Source organism: Augochlora pura, chromosome 6 (genome assembly GCF_028453695.1).
Source record: "Augochlora pura isolate Apur16 chromosome 6, APUR_v2.2.1, whole genome shotgun sequence".
NCBI lineage: Eukaryota > Metazoa > Arthropoda > Insecta > Hymenoptera > Halictidae > Augochlora > Augochlora pura.
The window spans coordinates 9,823,118-9,844,613 of record NC_135777.1 but is presented as its reverse complement, the minus strand read 5'-3'; the positions used below and the strand labels follow the sequence as shown (position 1 = coordinate 9,844,613).

General features: G+C 36.7%; 1 protein-coding gene across 1 annotated transcript in view; it reads right to left on the bottom strand.

The window, feature by feature from the left end:
* The window catches only part of LOC144471298 (opioid-binding protein/cell adhesion molecule), a 403,527-nt gene that overhangs the window by 24,774 nt on the left and 357,257 nt on the right, over positions 1 to 21,496 (bottom strand). The window contains exon 6 of the mRNA XM_078183200.1: positions 13,923 to 14,062. Coding sequence (XP_078039326.1) covers positions 13,923 to 14,062 — 140 coding nt within the window. The remainder of the gene's footprint in view (positions 1 to 13,922; positions 14,063 to 21,496) is intronic.

Here is a 21,496-nt window from a genome sequence, read left to right as displayed (position 1 = left end):
TGCCGAGTGCAAAGGGTTAAATGACAACGTCACGGCTATAATGACAACAAAAACTCTTCATTCGGGAAAAGGGGGAACTTATCTATTCGACCGTTTACCACGACGTCTGTCCCAACTCTGACTTGTTCTTCTTACATCGTTGCTCAGGAGATACATATTTACCAAGCAACGACGCCACAAGGAATTCTCGATATCTCGATATCAGTAGATGTCGATCCATATTCGTAACAGTATTAACTCATTTATCTTTGCATACATGATTTCATATATCTTTCAACAGTTATCGTCTTTATATTCTCCCTTTTTTGTCAAGATGTTATAGCTTCAAATCGAACAGCTTTCGTTAAATATATTTTCAACTTCTAGAGTAGTATAGCCAATTATAGTGGGGTAGTCGACTATTATGCCTTTTGTTTATTTTCAAGCGTAATCAACTTTATATTTATCGTACGAGATATATCAAATTCTTTAATTCAAATGCAATTAGACACTTTTTTGTTAAAATGAAATAACTGTAGGACGGAAGTCCTAAAAGTATCATGAAAATAATTTCAAGTCTTTGACAGTGAATTTGCGAAATTTTTTGTAAAGCTTATGAAAAAAATTGAGAAAATACTAAACGAATGAAGACCAATAATCGGTACAATAAGTCGTTCTATTTAAGATGTCTTTGATAAAACGTATTATTGTTGCTATTAGTTTCAACTGCAGCAGTTTATTTGCCGTGCACAGTAAATGAACCTATTTTTCGCTCGATGCGTTAGCTACTGTGCACAGAAAGCGAATCTATTTTTCACTCGACGCGTCAGTTTCTGTTATCAGTTGAATTATCTTTGTTATATGCTCGCCCGTTGCTCTACAATTTATTTCACAGCTACGTCGAATAGCCTCTGTTGCTAATAAATTCCTATGCCAGACATATTTATGTACATATTTAATAGATGTTCCAAATGTTCGAAACAAGTCTGACCCGATATTATATGGCAATAGACCAAGGAGGAGAAATATAAATATGAAATTTTGTTCAAGCGATCATCTCCAAGGTAAACTTTTAAATGGCGTATTATTGTATTAAATTGTTTTTATTGTGCACGGTTATCGAGGCACATCATTCAAGAAGAGAGGACAGTAAGCGATTTTCATAGATCGTAGACGCACGGAACTTTTTTCTCCCAATATTTGTAAAAGACTTGATACTCGAACGATAGGAAAACTAATGTCAAGAAAAGAAACTTTGAAGCTTACCTTCAAGTCATTTAGAAATGTCGTTTGAATTACTACAATTTGGTTCAGTAGCGAAAACTCGCGAAGATTGCTACCAGGGCACAGTAATTGGCTCCTCTATACGAACACAGTTTTCGCAGCTTCAAAAAGACTCCGAGGAAAAGTTTGAAGACCCTCGATACACTTTTAGGTCACTTTCCAGGGAACCATAAGCAGTACAAAGTTCAACCGAACTCCGCTTGCTCGGGAATTTATCCGTGCCGGATTTGCATAAACGTTCACCCCCGTAGCAACAATAAGCTCGCGTGGAAAGACCTGTTGGTCGCGTGAATCACGTCAGAGAGTTCCATAGACTTTGGCAACTTTTAATCTGAGTTTAAGACCCCGTCGGGCCCTGGCCACAAGTCACGGGGTTCCGGGGCCGCGTAGACTCAAATAATATAGAGGATCGCTTAGCGGCTTATCAGTGGTGGGTCGCGTCTGTCGAGTAGCAGGGGCCGCGTATGGTTCGAGTTACGGGGAATGCAGTGTTCCCCGCTGATAACGGTGTTCGGAGCCTCGAAGGCGAACGTAAAAGGCGGTGGCCGGGCGTGTGCCGGCTGTCGATTGAATTTTCCAGACTTTCGCACGCTCGATAATTGATTCTCCATGGCTTTTCAACGCTGCCGATGTCTATTATCTGCTTCTTTCCCCGTCGTCGTCGCCCCCCCCCCCTCCCCCCCGCCGGCGACGATGGTGTTTCTGCGCGTCGGCGATTTTTTTCTCCCCGCCGTTTCCACGCTTTATGGAAACCAAGCGGCGTGGGTGTGGGGGGGGGGGGGGGACCAGTAATCGAAGGCGGCGGGTGGACAAAGTCATGAAGACTGCCGATGACGGCTGGCTCGATTGCCGCCGCCCCTTCGTCTCAATTTTCATTTCCTTCGAGACGCTTTACGTAACCGACAGCGACCCTCTCTCGGCGAGCAGCTACTCCAAGAAAATTGTCTACCGGCTGTTGTTAAGCACGCCACGCTCGAGGGCCACTCGTCCAACAACTTCCGATCGGGGAGCCGCCGGGCCGCGTGCTTTTTGGAAACGATGGTTTGTTTGCGATTTTCGCCAAGGCAACCGGCTACTCTGCCTTTCGTTTGTTCACGGGCCACTTGTTTTTATCGTATTGCAGCGTTTTACGTTTAAGAAAGAAACAACAGTAAAACTCGTCTATGAAAGGGGGGATATTGCAATCGACAGGAGAAAACAGAAATTATATTAAAATTGAAGGAACGAAGGAACAGTATTTAAACAGAAGAAAGGAAAAGAGAAATAATATTAATACTTTGAAGATATAAAGAGGTAATATTAAGATTGAAGAAATTGATAATAGAATAATATTAAATATGAAGGGATGAAAAAATAGTATTAAAATTTAAGAAAGTAGTGAGAAAGAAAATAATAAGAATTTGATGGAAATAAGAAGATGAAAGAGATAAACAATAATATTATAATTATCAAAAGACAGAAATGCTGTTAAAAGTAAAGAAAGAAATAAAGAAAGAAAATAATAGGAAATTGATAAAAGTAACAAATAGTACAAGAATTAATAAAAACAATAAACACTATTAAAGTTCTTAAAAGACAGAAATACATACTATTAAAATTCAAGAAATAAGTAACAGTAAAATCGAAAAGAGAATAACAAATAAATAAATAATATGAAAATCGGAGAAAGAAATTTTTGTATAACGAGTATCTCATAAAGCTGCGGTATAATGTTTCAGTTTTACCTTCACGCTAAAGTCTGGTACACTTTCCACTCTAATAGTTCATTTCGATAAATCGTACAGCGGTTTAATTAAACAACCTATTAACGATACGCAGGGTATGCATCTAATTAAAAGTTCCGCTCGGCGAGTGCAACTTCTAAGAAACCGTTGCCGTCAAACTTTTCGGTAATAAAAGTAATTGCACACTTGTGCATAATTGGGCACCGTGTACCGCGGCTGTAGTCTACATCCACTTGGAAATGTGCACTTCGCACGTGCTCGCGATCACCTGTTACGGACATTCCACTAATCCGCTCGATTCCACACCGAATCGCTGACAAACCTTTCTTTCTTCTAATTGGTTATTTTATGCCGCATACACCATTTATGGGGCTATTAACACATATTCGTCCGGTAATATTTCGCAGCGGCATCTTTTCACACTATCTGTAGAAATGATACAGTCTATATTAAAAGAAACTTAACTTGTTAAAGATCAGATATTTTTCATCGAAACTTTGGAAATTTATATAAAACAAATTTGTCTTTATATACAAATTTTTAATTTTTTGTTTGCTTTCTAAAGTTATATAACAGGGGTTCGGCAACCTATGGTCCGCAGATCTTTGAATGACCCATTTGATAATTTCAAGTGATCTACTTTTGTTTTAAAAATAAAGTATAATATCACTATATTATAAAAAGTTAAGAAAAAAGATATTTCTGTATAAAGAAAAGAAATATTTAAAAAGAAAAGATATTTCATATTTCGATGTAATTTGCACAATGAGGTTTTAACAAGGGTTTTCAAAACGATTCACGTGTCTGCTAATAAAAAGACTGTTTTAACCCTTTGACTACTGTTGGCGCCTATTGGCGTCCGACATACGTTGGCTTCCCGGTACTGTAGGCGCCAATAGGCGTCAAGATCAAATTTCCACCCCGTTTATTATTAAATTTGATTAATTATATATTGTGTAATATTTATGCTATATATATTGTAAAAAAGCTTAATATTATTGTTCACTTCAAGTAATATTGGTATAATGTAACAGAATTCAATATTTTGAATATTTTCATATACCTCCTCAGAAATGCATGCCTAACGAAAAACTACGGCCGTGCTAAAGTCTGCCGTAGCCAAAGGGTTAATATGAAAATATCTCTGACTCAAACGTCTCTTTAATGCTCACATTTTCGTTAATTTTGGCCGCGGTCAAAAATGGTTGCCGACCCTGTTATATAATATCCGAACACTTTTACTTCGTTTATGTTTACGTTTGCACTATTATGCGACGCAACTGAAGCTGAAATCCGTTCCTTATTGGAATTATCTCTGTTTGGTAAAAATTAGAATTCAATTTCTTTGGAATTAAAAGAACAAGAATCTTTAATTTGTTTTAAATATCGTAGTAGGTTCTCCGGTGTGATATTGTCCATCGAGTTACCTTTTAGGGCGTGTTTTGTATTGTCTTTACTTTGTTTATCAACTTCAGTTTCATCAATTATCAATAGTTGTGTCAACCCTTTTTATTAAGAAAAGTAAAATTGAAGTCGAAATTTCGAATTTGAAGAATTGATAACATAAACATATAGATCCCACATACATTTTATTATTATAATATGTATATATTGTGATAATAATACCATAAGACAATAACATAATAATATGAAATAACTTGCCCTGAAATCTGAATTTTTTAACAGGATAAAACAATTTTTTCCTCTTTTCAATCGCTTAGTTCGTTCAATAACTATATATTTTACACTAAAATTATAGTACCATATAATGAAATAAACCATACAAATTTTGCTATGACTCTAATCCGACTACCATTGAATCGCATAGTTCGTTGAATAACTATATGTTAAACAACATAATGACAAATAATCCATAAAAATTGTGTTATAAGGTAGAAATCAATAACGTTCGAAATAAAAGTTACATTGTGCACACAATATCATCGAACCCCATAAGTTCGCTCATAACTGTTTGGCAAATAGCATAACGATAATATTTTATAGTTGAATGGCCCATAAAAATTGTGTTAGGCGATTGAACTCAACAATGTACGAAATGAAAGCTAACTCGCGCTTATAAGATGGTGGCGGGCGAAACATTAATCAACACGTTCTACTCAATTCATCGCGCTGCATCTAAAAACTTAACAAGATTGATCGCGCCCGTGTCAATGTGAGTAATGACTGCAATGAGAAGGATCGAAATAAAAAACGGAAGGCGTACCGGTCGTAAACTGGAAGACGTGAAAAACGCGGGAAAACTGGGGAACCGTGGCGAAGCAATAAATCGAGAGGTAAGCGCAGGAAAGTTCGTGAGAGATCCTGATCGCTAAATGTGCACGAAGGTTAACCAGGTCTGAGGGAAACCATAGTAAAGAGGTTAGAAAACAAGAAACGTCGTGGAAAAAGTTAAGGGAGAGTGCACGCACGGCAAAATTCCGAGGGAAAATAGCCGCGCCAAACCAAGCCCGTGGTACCTTGACAACGGTCGGAAAAAATACTTGCAGCAGCTGCGGGAACGCGCAAATTTATTCTGCATAAAGTAACAATCGTGTTTCGTTTGTTATTCGATATTTTATAGCGTAGCGTAAAGATTTCGATAAAGGTATTAATGAACTGCGAACCTCCTGCTTGGTAGGTTTTTATAGTAATAGTTCATTAATGTACTGCGGATTTTATGGAGTTATAAATTAAAAAATGAAATTTCAAGCAATAAAAAAATATTAAGAGAGTTTACGGACATCTGTGTATTATTTTATACTGCAGATTTTATGCATTTATGATAAAAGTAAATTTTCTCGAAACTTTAAACAATAGGAAAAATTAAAGGAATTTAATATTGGAACTACGTACAGTAGACCACAGAATATACCACAGAATACTTTTGTGGAATATATTACGTACTACGAGGAGTAAAATCAATATATTTTTGTTATTAGTCAATCAATTTTGTTATAATTTGGTATAAATAAACTTTGTACATGTGTTCATTCATAATAAAAAGTTTATTGCAAAACCTTACATGCGTCCCTTGATTTCAACTGATTTCTCTTATAAGCAACGAGGGTACGAATACTTATGGGACAGACTGTACGTCAAATTTTTTTCTTCTAGATTTTCTCTTGATGAGGAACGTATTTATGATCATTTATTTATAAAACGAAGTACATTAGTCGTGTTTAAAGCTCGGTATTTCTAGCGTAATGAGCATTCATATGTAAAATATCGATTTCGTTAAAATTATTTAAGAGAGCAAATCAATTTGCAGACTGTTTTTACGATTAGTGAAAAACATTCTTATTTTGAATAAAAATCTGCTGCTTAACTATCGCTTACTCAAGTTTCGTTTATAATGTATCCATATAGTGATCCTTAAGCGAATACTTAAATTGATATCAATAATTTCGTATAAATAAATTGTGTACGCGCAACTAAATTATATTTTATTAAATTATATTCTATTCAATTATACTCCATTAAGTTTTATTCTATTTAATTACATCCTATTAAATTATATTCTATTGGATTGAACTGTATTAAATTCCATTCTATTCAATTATACTATGTTAAATTATGTTCTATTAGATTATACTGTATTAAATTATATTTTAATCAATCATACTGTATTAAATTATATTTTATTTGTTTATACTGTATTATATTGTACTCTACTCAATTATATTATATAAATACACTTTTGCATACGTAGTATTTACCTTACGTGCAACTTAGCATTTCTACTTTCGGACACAGTGAATCTATCTACAATCCAAAATCCAATTTTGAAAGCTGAAGCTTCAAAGAGTCGAAAGAGTTGACTTTTAAACAAACTGTCTCGGATGATCGCTTCCTGCTGATTTCAAAAGCAAATATATAGCTTCCAACACAGTTAATTTCCGAATAATTCGAAGCCATTGCTCGACTCGGTCGTAAGCAGGTTCTTCTTCGCGTTTGCCAAGAAACAATCTAATCGCCGAAACCTATCGTGACCTGATCGTCGCCTACACAAAGGAATAGAGTCCCGATTGACAGCCAATAAGCTCACCCTAGCAGTCTATTAGCCTCATTACCTGTCACGCGTGTCTTCGTTATTGGCCGAATCGGACACGTGCAGAGAGATCGGATTGCATGGCAAAGAGAGCGATCAGGACAGCCACCGTATCAAAGGTGTAATATGTGTCCGCTATCTATCCGCTGCTGCAAAGCCGACTTGTTATCTACGCGCAGTAATCACTAGACTGAGGATGTACATGCAGAACAAAAATTCTGCTCGTTAGTTGCAAGAGTTAATTGAAAATACGTTTGCTATTTTAATAATTATAATCAGATGAACATAATATAGTTACTGGAAAAAATGTAACGTAATAATGCAAATAATGTAAATTCGTCTAGAGTCTTAAAAATACAACTATTTTAAATACTGCAACAAGAGAACATATACGATGCAATAAATAAAAACTCGATTAAAAGTAACAGTACTACGTAGTGTTACTTTTACTTTACAAACGTTACAGTACTACGATACTACATACTGGAAAAACGTTACTTCCAAGCAGAAAAAGAATTACTGAAAAAATAGCAAAGAATTACAAAGCAAGAAATACGAATAAAAAGCTGAGAGCGTCTTCAAGCTACGCGTGATTAGATATGCACGACGATATCACGTATAAAAACAAGTATAATTTCATTACAGAAAAATTCACAAATATTTAGATAATGCTAACGTTCCATGCGATATGTGTGCCATTTTTGGTTATATACATTTAGCCATTGCTCGACCCGTTAAAAAAAATACTACAAAATTATAAAGCAAGAGTTACTAATAAAAAGCTGATAGCGACTTTAAGCTGCACGTGATTAGATATTCATGACGACATCGCTTGCAAAACAATTATAATTTCATAACAGAAAAATTCACAAATTTTTAGATAATGCTTTCACCCGATACGCGTGCCATACATAGTAGTTTTGCCTCACGAGATCGGCGTGGTCCACTTGCATAGAGAACAGGGCGGCGCATCGCATCGATTGTCGCGCGGCACGGCACGGCACGGCACGGGCGGAGCAGTTTGCAGAATAAGATAAAGGAATCCGGATCCCGGTGCCTCGATATTAGCCGACGTAAATGGAGACAAGCGGAGCCGCTTATACCGGAAAAATGGATCAGCGACGAGTGTGCTCGCGCTTGTCGTTCCGCGACAAACACACAGAAGCTCGCCGAGATATGTACGTGGCTCCGGAACGGAGTCAAAGGGGCCGCGTGGGGTGGGCCGGGCGGACGACGGGCCAAGGGAAATGACGAGGAAACGAGCGAGGAAACGGGGAAGCGGTCGAGAAGATTGCGGGAAAAGGAGCGCGAGTCGAAAGAGGATGACTCGAGGAGGGAAATGGCCCGACCTGGATATCTCCGGCGAACTTTTCCATGAATACGCCATGCGGCGGGGGTCAGGGGGCACGCGAAACACTGCGGTTACCCCCCCGAGGATCGAAAACCGGAAGGGAAATGAGAAAAGGTCGGCTGACGAGAGGCCGCGTCGAACCCACGGATACAAGAATCGGCTTCGAACTTCATTCCGCTGGAACGCAACGATAATTTTGCTGTTTAGGCATGAAGACCTGTTTCCGTCGATCGTGGTCAAAATGTACTTGCAGGCAGAATTCTGCATTCTTCGAATCGTTTCCGATAGATATTTATCAGTGATAATTATTTGTATGAATTCTTATTAATCGAATGTTTTATTTGAGCCGGAATTATTTGTTATTGTTAGAATTATAATTAGTTATGGGAATAACTTAATTATTTCTCACTATTTGAACTTACAATTAGAACTTTTATTTATTTAAGGAAGGCGTAAAATACGTCCTTTCTCTATGAGATGTTTTCGGTAACAAACTTGATTCAACTCCTATAAACAATAACGATAAGAAAAGACAGAATAAATTATCGCATGTTTTCATGATTCATACATATCAGGTGGTAAATTAAAAAGAATTTATTAGATTGATTTTTGTATTCAACCTATTTGTTGAAATTCAACAGTTATTCATCGTAAATTATTCTATTTATTCGTATAAATTTATTCGTTAGAAATCATCTTATTTATTCGGACAATTTTTTATTTGTTACCAGTTATTTGATTTATTCGAATAATTCTTCATACGGATAAAATATTCGCGTTATTCTTTGTTCTAAAAGTTATATTAATATTTCTCTTAATTCATCATAAAATAATAACATGTTCATGGATTTTATTGGAGAACGACGTGATCTGGATAACAATTAAAATTGTTGGCCCTCAAAACCGCATAAGAGTATATAAACAAATAAAATCAGTTACTGTAACAGAGTAAGTATGTAATAAAAGAAAAGAAGAATTTCCCTCTATGAAAAGTAGTATGGAGAATATAAAATGATTTGCAGAACAACGTACGGTGATCGAAAGGAAAGAAAAATACTGTCATTTGTGTCCTATAAGAAGAATGTTTTTCTCAAATCCTTCAAACTATAAAAATGATTGACAATTATGTTTAATACAAAAAATGGATTGAAAAATGAATTTTCACGTATTTTAATCCCATTAAGTAATAGTAACGCAGTAATAGGTACATATACTCTAAATTCGTCGAGCAATTTCGTACAGCGGCGTCGTTACATTCCCAATAACCGTGAAGATAAACACCAGTCCGCATAAGCCGTTCCCGATGTAAAGACTGGCCATTCTTTCCCCGTCCATTTTCGTCGCGAGGCGATAAAATCTCGAGGAGGAGAATTATTTTCACCGCGGCCGGGTTCACCTTTCCCGCGAAAACTGAGTTATAACGGCGACAAAAAGTGGGCGCAATTTTCGGGCCACTCCGACCAACTTTCCTTTTAAACCCCGCCGGTAATTGCATTATCGCGGAAAAGGAAGAAAGAGCGCGTCGAATTCCGGCGGGAGGACGTCCGCGATCGCGATTTTTTCGCGATCGCCCGGTTCATATTTATTCATGAGACGGCCAGGATTAAGATTACAACGGGGACCGGCCGTAAAGCGGCCGAACGGTGACCGCTCTTTTCGCGTTAGCCCGCGTCCGATGTTCGCGCGTATTTTTTCACCGGCGCGGGCTTTGAGCATACGTCAAAGTGAATTACGCGCGTAACTGAAAATTATGCGAGCGACGCCGGGGCCGGCTCGCGGCCGAATCTCCGCGTTCAACTGTTCTATTCTCGCGAACAGGCCGCGAAACAAAAAGCCCGCCGCGCGCCGGCCGGAAATTACGCGACGCGTCCGACCGAAACCCCGCAAATTCTTTCGCGCTGACATTTTAATAACCGGCGATACCATTTTTAGTTCGAAGATAAACTCCGGTTAAAACGGTGGCGTTTTCGCGAACGGACGCGAGACCCGGTCGTGGCCGACGGGATCTTCCGCGGGAACCGCGCTGGTAGCAAGAATAATTTCGGAATTTTATCGCCGCGAGGAAATTATTTAGGTTGGCACTTTGATGCTGCCCTCTGAGTGGCCATGTTTTAGCCGGAAATGAAAAATTTACGCCGCGGGCGAGCCGCGTGCTTCTCGCAAGAGAATCTTGCGGTTTAGAATGCCGCGAGAGTTAGGGTTTGTTCAAGGTTAAGCTTCGCAGAAACATTTTCGTTCCTTCGATACGGAACGATCTTGAAAAAATATTTTTAGTTTCCTAAAAGTTTGATTTATTACAAATATTTTTATTCTTCTAAAACAGTTCAATCGTACGAAAATATTTTTATTTTTCTAAAACAGTTCAATCGTACGAAAATATTTTTATTTTTCTAAAACAGTCCAATCTTAGAAAAATATTTTCATTTCCCTGAAACAGTCCAATTCATTGAAAATATTTTCATTTTTCTAAAACAAATCTAATGTATTAAAAAGAGTATATCTTTGAAATGGATTAAAAATATTTCCATCTCTTTATAATAGACTAATTTTACAAACATATTTTAATTTTTTTGGAACATAACAATGAAGCTATTGCTGGCAATAGATTTTTAAAATGCCATTGTTTGAAACATATAAACCGTGAGACGTTCATTTTTCATTTTTGAAGAAAGCTAAAATTTTCAAAAATAAAAGTATCCAAGAAAATATCTATACCAAATTTTAATTAAATCAGTTCAATAATTCTTGACATATTGTACCGTTTTTTTCAATACACAAAACATTGATTGCAATTTGCATAAATATTTTTATACAGCTCACATATTCATGTGAGCAAAGTACAGCTATATAAACATATTTTCAGAAAACATTATCATTTTAGTGCTTAGCTAAAATTTCATTATTTATTGAGTTATCAATTTAATTCTCGGCTTGATTTAGAATAAATTTGGAAGACTTGGATTTAGATTTTATATAGATGGATTTAGAATAAATCTGGAAAATTTAGATTTATATTTAAAATAGGTAGATCTAGAATAAATTTCCAAATCCACTGTCCGATTTAGCATTATTCAGAATCACAGAGAATTATTTAATTATCAGTTTAAACATCTATACTCTTTGACAATAAATATTAAACAGTGATTATAATTTATTAAAACCTAATTCTACACTAAATCGGTCATCAAATTTATTATTTATATTTATTTAATAATATATGTGTTATATCTTATGATACACATTAACCTCTTCAGGGATACTGCTACGTATGTATACATTTCGTTTTCTTAAAATTATGACTACCTTAAGTGTAAAGAAAATGAGAATCAATTGAAAAACTATTTATTACAGAATCTCTCAGTAATACGAGAAAATCTCATCGAATGAAATGAAATGTATGATAACTAAGAAAAAGAAATAATTAATTAGATTGTTTCCTACTATAAAAATTCATCCCTGAAGAGATTAAGTAAATATAAATAATAAAGATGGCAGAATTAATAGTATTAATAGAATTGATTTAACAGAATTAGTAGAATTAATTTGGGAAAAGATTGGGCAACGATCGAGAAATGGAACAATTCACCGTTCGGTTTGACAGGTCCGAAAATTACAGTCATAATGAAGTTACATCACAGGGCAATGAATCCAAGAGTAATTAAAAGGCATACGGTTAAGCACTCTCGAAGAGACGAGTCGCCACGATTCAGGGAAGTCTCATCAACGATATTAAATTACACGACCGGCCTCGAAGTTATAGAATTTTGTACGAGCAGAAGCTCTTGTTGCTATGGATGGCACTTGTGTCTTGTTCGCGTAGTCCGCGACGTTACGGAGTGTAATACGAGCTGGCGGAAAAACGATATCAGAAGAAGCACGGATCCTCGGTAAAAGATTCGACGAAGTCGAAGGAAAATTCTCGTGCGGGCGCGTTACGTAGCAAAGTATGAAAAGTAATGAACGTAGCGTTCGGTTTTGCCTCGATAAGACTTGATAGTTAGGGTTTTGAAAATATTCACTCTATCTGTTATATGGGCCGATAAATATAAAGCATGCAGTCGATAAATATAAAGTATGCAATGCTAAAATCAATTTACATTAAGTCGGTGTAGAAATAATTGTTGGATCTATCGGCTACAAAACAATACTAAATGAATTTCAAAATATGTTCATCTTGTGGGAGGTCTACGAATATGTTCAGAAACAAGTTCATCTTTTGTACGTATCTACAAACAAGTTTAATAACAAGTCTTGCACAAGTCTAGAAATAAGTTTTGAAGCAAGTTTATCTCTTGAATAAGTCGAGAAACAAGTTTATAGAAAAGTTAATTCTTTGAACATGACTACAAATAATTTGAAAGACAATTTGTTTGGGACAAGTCTAGAAACAAGTCTTCAAAAAAAGGTCATCCTTTGAACATGTATACAAACAATTTTAAAGATAATTTCATGTTTGGATAAGTCTAGAAACAAGTTTTGAAACAAATTCATCTTTTGAACACGTCTACGATCAATTTTCAAAACAATTTCATGTTTCGGACAAGTCTAGAAACAAGTTCAGTCTTTTTGGCATATCCAGAAAAAATTTATCTTTTAGACAAGTCTAAAAATAAATCTTGAAACAAGTTCATCTTTTCGGCATGTTTAGAAACAAGTTCATTTTTTGGACATGTCTCGAAACAATATCGAAAATAATTAGAAACAAGTCCAGCTTCTTAACATATCTATAAATAAATTCATCTTCTTGACGTGTCTAATAACAAGTTCATCTCATGGTTAAGTTTAGAAACACAAACCTAAAAACAAGTTCACCTTTTGAACAAGTCAAAAAATGAATCTAAAAACAAATTTACCTCTAAACTTAGTTTCAAACCGGTTTACTTTTGGACCAGTTTTGAAACAAGCTTATATTCGCAGTGGTCTAGAAATAAGTTTCTTTATTGAACCTGTCTAGATACGAGTTGATTTATCGAACAGTTAAAATCATCAAAGACTTCCCATTAAAACGTTTGCATTACTATTGTAATCAGCATTTGAAATTTCGTCTGATACTTTCAACACAGTCGATAAAATTTCAGCAATAAAATCCCATACATACATAAACAATTTACGTAAAATGATCGGACGGGCAATCGATCGACTATTGATCCAAAAGGGTCGAAAAATAGAACGATGCGTCGGACAGAGATCTAAGATCACGCATCTAAGACTTCCTATTAGGACATTACCATTACGATCAGTATTTGGAATTTCGTCTGTCACTACCAACGCAGTCAATAAAATTTCATCAACAAAATATCACATACGTATAAAGAATTTATATAAAATGGCCGAACCGGCAATCGATTGACTATTGACCCTAAAATGGTCGAGAAATAGAACAATGCGTCGGACACAGCATTTCGTAGAAGGAATTCGTTTTCACGGGGCCGTCGCATCTAGGCTTTCACAGAGCAGACAGCGAGTCGGCGACAAAGAGTGGAGGGAGACAACGAACCGGGTCGGCAACGGCGGACATACATAAGTAAAAGCATACCATTTAACACATGGACGGAAACCGTGGTGGCTGGCGCGACATCCGTCAGTTCGCAGCTATAGTTCCCGCTGTCCTTTTTGTTCGCGTTCGCTATGTAGAGCCTGGACACCGCGCCGTTGGTGCCCATGTCCGTCTTCACGCTGAAACAGAAAGCAGAGGGTCTCCGTGTAGCAGCCCTAAGGATCGTTCCCCGAGAAACGGAAAGCAGACGTTCACCGTCTCGGTGACTGGGTTTCTTCTTCCTGCGTTGCCGGTGGGGTCCAGGAAGACTTGGAAAACACGGAAGACGACACTGAAGGAGTTTGCTTTGAATCGTCCCGGCAAAAAGCGAAGACGCGCAAAAAGGGGAGCGACGGGACGCGGAACGAACGGAAGGACTCTGAAGGATCGACCCCGATGAAAAATGGACGCTCGGGAAACTGTTATTCTCGCCGTGAGTCGTTGACCTACTCCGCCGTACCGGAGAAATCAAAGACTAATGCAGCTTGATATTCACTGTCTGCCTGCCGGTCTCTCTCGATATTCGATGGATTCTGTTTTGTTTGGCCACCTCCTGAGGGCTATTCTACTCGCGGATCTATCGCAGCAAGACATCCGGCGTTTTCGAAACTGAATATATTCTCATTTCTTCGTTTATTTATCACGAACCGTGCCGAGCTGCTTTTACTCGACTCTTCGCACTGACTATTTGATATATTACTAAAAGTTGATATATATTATATGTAATTATTGATTATCGTATGTATAACAATGAAACAGACTTATTACAACTCAGTCTTGTGGTGGAAATTAATTCTTTACTTCTGAATTTGTTGAAAGCGTTACATATAGTAATTCGAATTAACCTAATCGAAGATTATTAAAAGAATGTCTCAAAAACGACATCAATTTTAGTCATAATTGAATAAATTATTTACCGTAATAGTACATATATGGTGATTTCTTCTGAAACTGTTTTGTTTAATTTATCGAGCTCCTTTTACATACACCACTATCACTGAGACAGTTATTAATAAGTAAAGTAATTAATGATCCAAACATCCCTAAACACATTTCTAACATCCGTTGATAGTTATAACTTCGTTTAAAAAATCCAAAACAATGAACACATTAACATAGCCGTGCGCATAACCTACAAAACATCTTAGATATCTTAATATAATACTGAATAGATATTAATATGAGAAGAGTATATTGAACTTTAACAAAACCTGAAGCATTTTATTCAACGACTAATGATTATACCCTTTTATGTCACAGAATTTAACGAAGAATAAGTAATATTAATTTAAATTTAACAAAGAAAATTCCTCACTCATACAAACAAAATTAAATACGAAACAATGTTCTATTTTCTACAAATGCATCTTTCGCCACGAAAAACTTGAATGAAGTCAATTATTTTTTATACTTGTATGAGAAGATAATACTATAACGCATTTATGTATACTGTAGCATATAATAATATTACATACATTACTACATATTATATTCAAGTAAAAAAGTAGAACCGTTCAACTCTAACTAAACCTTCTTCCTTGATCCTAATAAATTTAAAAACAACTATCGTATACATACCTATAGCATGAAAATTAATTGTCTAATCCCTTGCCCTATAATATCGTGTCAGACTCGTTATGAAGATTTAGAACATAATCTATTAAATACGTACATTATTTACGCTTCTCAAACTGAAATTTAGTTTTACCCATCTATCACTAATATTTAATCATTTCAGTCAAGACTGTCGTGTAATAAATATAAATTAAAAAATAATATAAATAATAATATAAATAACGATATAAATAATGGTATAAATAATGATATAAATAATGTGGAAAATATAATTAGATTTTATTTCATTAGAAAAAAGAAAACGATAAGCAATGATTAATATACAATAAATACCGCGAAAGAAGTTACAACTAAATTATAACGACACGATAACTCAAAACGCTCTTTACTAATCGACTTCCAAATCAATTCTCCCCGTGCTTCTTAAAAACGAATACCGTTACGCGATCGCCGCCACACATCTATCAACAACGCGTTGCCATCGCAGCGGCAGGCTTCGCTCGCTCTCTTTGATCTCGCTCGCGGTAGATACAATGCCTTCGCCTACGGCACTGAATACATTATAACTACATACACCTTTTAAATTACGATACTACAATAATAGTATAAATAACGTTATAAATAATAGTATAAATAACGTTATAAATAATAGTATAAATAACGTTGTAAATAATAGTATAAATAACGTTGTAAATAATAGTATAAATAACGTTGTAAATAATAGTATAAATAACGATATAAATAATAATATGAATAATAATATGATTGACACAAATGCCAATGCTCGCACCCCTGAAATAAGTCGCAGTGCAATGTGTTAATTTTGACAAGTAATTCCGTCGCTAAAATATGCCGTCACCATAGCCGATCGCGAGAAGAAAGTTGATTACTATATCGAGCCCGGCTCGCCGAGTTTCCGAGTCGTTTCCGATCGGCAGGGTTCGACGAGAATGGGGTAGCAAGAGGTTGAAGAAAGTGTAAATCAAGTTGCGCCCTCCGCGAGGCGTCTGCTGCTGACAGATCGACCGTCCTTCGTCCGTAAAAGACGCGGAATGGAAGGTCGTGCAGCATATTACGCGTCCTTAATACACCCTCACGGTCTACTTGTCCTGAAGCAACGTGAAACAGTTTCATTCGATTTACGAGACGCGCCTCCTGGCAAAGACGGAAACGAATTTACGAGTGTGTCTCGTATGCCGATTCGACCGTACCTAGAATTTCTTTACGCGTCCGCGGCTGATATTGAATTACAGACATGGATACGACCCTTCACCCTATCACGGAATCTATTTCCAGTCTGGGTTAAGGAAAGGTGTTTTTTATTGGGGTCGCGTAGCCAATCTCTCGGACCGGGTCATTACCGAAGATGCTGGACGTCGATCCTTCTACTGGCGTTGTCGCGCCGTTCTCTTCGGGTGTTGATGATTGCAACTGTTTCATTAGAATAATTTCTTTTTTAAGAAAACACAATTTGTATTTGTATTTATTATCGGCCTGTATTCGCGACGATGCTTAAACATTGACGACGAGAAGACAAAATTTTAGTCTGACATAAACGTAGGGAACAATAGTAATACTGAACAGGTTATTATCAAAAATTTCCGTCATCGAAATATATCGTTTTAGAATATTTTATTGGACGATAATTAATCAGTACAAGATTCTAATATTTCAACTTTATTCTGTATTTCACATTCTGTATTTTATATTTTATTGTATACACTTTATATATTATTTCATGTACTTTATATTTTATTTTCCATATTTTATATTTTATATCCTATTTTATATATTTTATATTTCACTTCTATATATTTTCTATATTTTTATTTGGTATTAAAATATTAAAACACAGCAGAGTTATTCGGCGTTTTCCTGCCGACCTTTTGTTCTCATTTTGTAATTATAAGGCATTCTCAAAATGGTAGCATGTAGTGATATCATTTCGAATAAAAGAATCTTGTTTTACATTAACAAATCAGCTTGGTTCATTAATAACGAAAAACTTAGCCAAGTAAAAGCATCGAAAACATCGTTCACAGAATTCAGAAAAAAAATAGATGATTTTAATTTGGATCAGACATATTGTTCTCGGACACAATGCACAGCAATAGTCGAGAATATTATCGAATAATAAAAGTTCGCGAAATTCTAATTAATTAGCGGGAACACAACGGAACGGAAGCACTACACAGAGAGAAAACAACGCGAGCAGGCCAGATCCAAATATTGTATTCGCAACAATAGGTAGCGACGATACTCGCGTGGGTTAAGGCGTTGTTAAATTTCTCGTCCATATTCCGTGGAAACAAAAGTCCAACAAAATGACGGCGGGAACGATTTGCATTCGGCGTTGACGTTACGAAGAGAGAGAGGGGGGGGTGGGGGCTGCTGCGCGGAGCTCCGAACGATCTCGTTTGTATTTCGAAAGGATTGGAACGTCAATATTTTACGAGGCAAGAGAACAATGCTTTAAGTCGTCGAATGTATACCGAATCCCGTCCGATCGCGGCATAATGAAAAACAGTCGGGAACGGAACGAAAGTAAATCACGCCGGCCGTACAGACAGATCATGCGTCGAGTAATACGTGGCAACGGGTTTGTTGCGAGCGTGATATATTTCAGCAAATATTTAATTAAACGCTGCCGGCGAGTTCGCGGAACTCGATTCGAGCAACGAGCAATCAAAAAATAAACGCCGATTCAGCGGCAACTGTAAGGATATCGGCGAGCGGAATTAATCGAATTGGAAACAAATGATATTTCCCGGGGTTTCGGTGGAAACTTCCTTGCTTTCCAAATAAGCTCCGCCGACGCGTCGGAACGATTTAAATATCGACGCTCTTAGCTACCGTCCGCGTGCCACGGTTAGTTGATCACCGGTTTCCATTTTAAGGAACAATCTGATTCGCGCTGGGGTTTGAACCGCAACTTTCTTGCCGCGATAAACTGGCCCGCAGATTTTATGCATTTGTGGTAGAGTGAATGGCCTTTAGAAATATTTCTTAGAGGATGTTCCATGAAATGACTTCTCAAGCACTTTTCGTTAGAAACAATATGATATAGGAATGTTTTGTTAGAAAATGTTAAGGTCGCCTTCATGTTTCAAAATTGCATGGTGTATTTTTTACTGCCTATTACTGCAAGCCGTGCCAAGACGAGTTCAACGACCTGTTTTGCCGTAGCCTTGGGACGGCCTTGACGTTGAGAAAGGTGAAACCAATGAAATTCTGCTAGATTATGGAACACCCTGTATAATACTAATTATTGCCCAAATGTTATATTTGTCAAGAGTTTAAAGAAGTTTGTAGGTTACTTCTGTTTCTCGTGATTCAATTGGAACACAATTATTTTGAATGTTGTTGTACATTAAAGTGGCATCATTTTTTAATATTCTATTGGTAAATAATAGCTATGCGAATATAATATTTAAATATTTTATTTATTTAAATTATTTCTTGTTATACCAGTATTTCACTTTTGGTCGTCGTGATTCAATTAGGGTAGAAGTATTTTCAACGTAGTTATAGATTAAAATCAAAGTATGAGGTATTTACTGTGAAATAGTTTAAATCAATTTATTTTTGTTGTGATTTAATTTTAGCGAGCTCTATTCACATGGGTTATTGGTGAAACACACATGTAACTATAAATTAACTATTTCATATAAACGTATGAAGAAAAAAAAAGTACAACACGATTAACACTTTACCGACCGGTTATTCGACAGAACATATTTATATCATTGTAGGGTAATTGAATCTATTAACATTTAGATATGTCCATAATATTACCGTTAAGCAATATTCATTTTATTTTAATTTTATTTATCGCAAAAGATATCTAATATATTTAAATGATTATATAATAACGCTAAAATGAAATTATATATAGCATGGAAATGTAAATATTAAAATAATAGGTGCAATATTTTTGAAAAATGGACTTAGGCCATTTTCAAAATAAACGGCTCATATTTTTGATTATTCATTTGATAAATCAAATATATAGTGCTCCAGAAAAATGATAATTATCACAAAAGAATCATATGTTATCATGTACTTTCATGTACCTCATTCACTTTCTTTCGTAGTAATCAACACTCATTGCAAATGATTATTATTATATTTTCAAGTAACGAAAATCTACAGATCACAATTTTCGACAGATTTTCTGATCACAGAAGACATTAACATGCAATTGAAAAGCTACTTAAACCGCTGTCATACCATTTTCTTTACAATTACTATGATTAGAATTTCTTGATCGCGCTAACATCATAGTAGAAAAAGGATTTTTATATTTACTGTGTTCTTACATCTATTTGAACGTTTAAATATTGGTAACAAGAGAATAAAAATAGATTATTACTAGAAATCTCCGTCACGAGTCTGTTTCGTTAAAGTACAGCAAGGGGTTAAGTGCATACGATTACAGTCATCTGCTTCTGGAAGAGCTTCGGCAGAAACGTTCTGGATCACCTAATTCCTTGCACTCCGTGGAGCAATTCACCGCCAGCATTGCCAGCACTACCTATACTTATGCATCCGCCAACAAAATATAAAATCAGTGCAATCTATATTGCACATACACGGTGGAAAGTTTCAGTCGGTTAAGTCTACGGAAGTCTAGAAAGACAATTAGGGACAATTAGGGTCGTGAAACTAGAGTTGGCCAGTATTTGGATTGTTCCATATAAATATTCATCTAGGATGATTAGCTGAATAAATTTCTTTTTTGTCGAATATTATATTCAAATAATACATACGTCACTCTATCTATTTATCCGAATACTTCTTCAGTTACCCGAATAATTCTTTACTTATTCAAGTATTCTTTATTTGTTCCAGTAATTGCTTTTTTATTCCAATAATTCTTTATTCACTCGAATATTTGTTTACTTTTCGAACAATTCGATGAAGTAATACGGGTGAGATAAATTGATGAACAATGAAGAAACACTATCTTCTCTATCATTTTTATTCATATCGATTATTTTCCGTATAAATGAATGTTTCCTTCGAATGAGAATTTTATCCAGATAAATTTTTATTTGGCTCGTACGACAATGCCAAATTAGTATGACAGTGCCAAAGTTATTATCTACATAAATTTTTATTCGATAAAATATTTACCCCATACATTCGAACGAAATTTGATTCGACTTTTACCCGTCATCTGAACAAAATTTTTCCCGCCTCTGCATGCAACCAGCTAGACCTTTGCCACCAACACCCACGCGTCCACCGCTAAACAATGTATCACGATCTACGAAGCTGCCTGGTATCGCGACGGTCACTGCGTACACGCGGTGACCCTTTGGACCATTTAGGGAAGGGTAGGTCTGAAGAGAGACGAAGAGAGAGAGAGAGAAGTGGAGTCATTAAGCAGGAACTACAGCGGGCCTCTTCTGGATATGATGCGGAAGGAAGGTGGGCTTTAAAGGAGCCAGGCCAGCTAAGGAGGTCGGAAAAACGAGCAGGCCAAAGATGCCACAAAAAGGAAAGGGGTGGCGATGGAAGAGGCATGGAGGCTGCGGAGGGTGGCGTTGCCGGGAAATGAGGCTGCTGGTGCCGGTTTGTTGGTGGTGGTGGTGGTGGTGGTGCTGGTTTACTGGTGACGATGCCACGCATTCCTCCGCGATGGACTGCTTTAAGAATTCATTTGGATCGCCGGGATGCCACGTCGCGGCGCCCTGTAACTGCCATCTGCCGAGGCCGCAACTACTTCCTCGCTGGCAACCGCTCCTCGCGTAAGGAGTACCAACGGAGGAGTCCTTTGAGAGTGCCGCATCGGGAACGTTCCCCCGAGGCGCACCAAGGGAAACCGTTAGGGCGTTAAGAGCACTTGTTGCCACCCCGTTATCGTTACTCTTCCCGTCGTGCAGTGTGCCTTTCCGTCTTCCTCTCTCTCTCTCTCTCTCTCTCTCTCTCCCTCTCTCTTGATCTTTATCTATCCATCTCCCTTTCTTTCTCTCGCTCGAATTCAACCCCCCTCT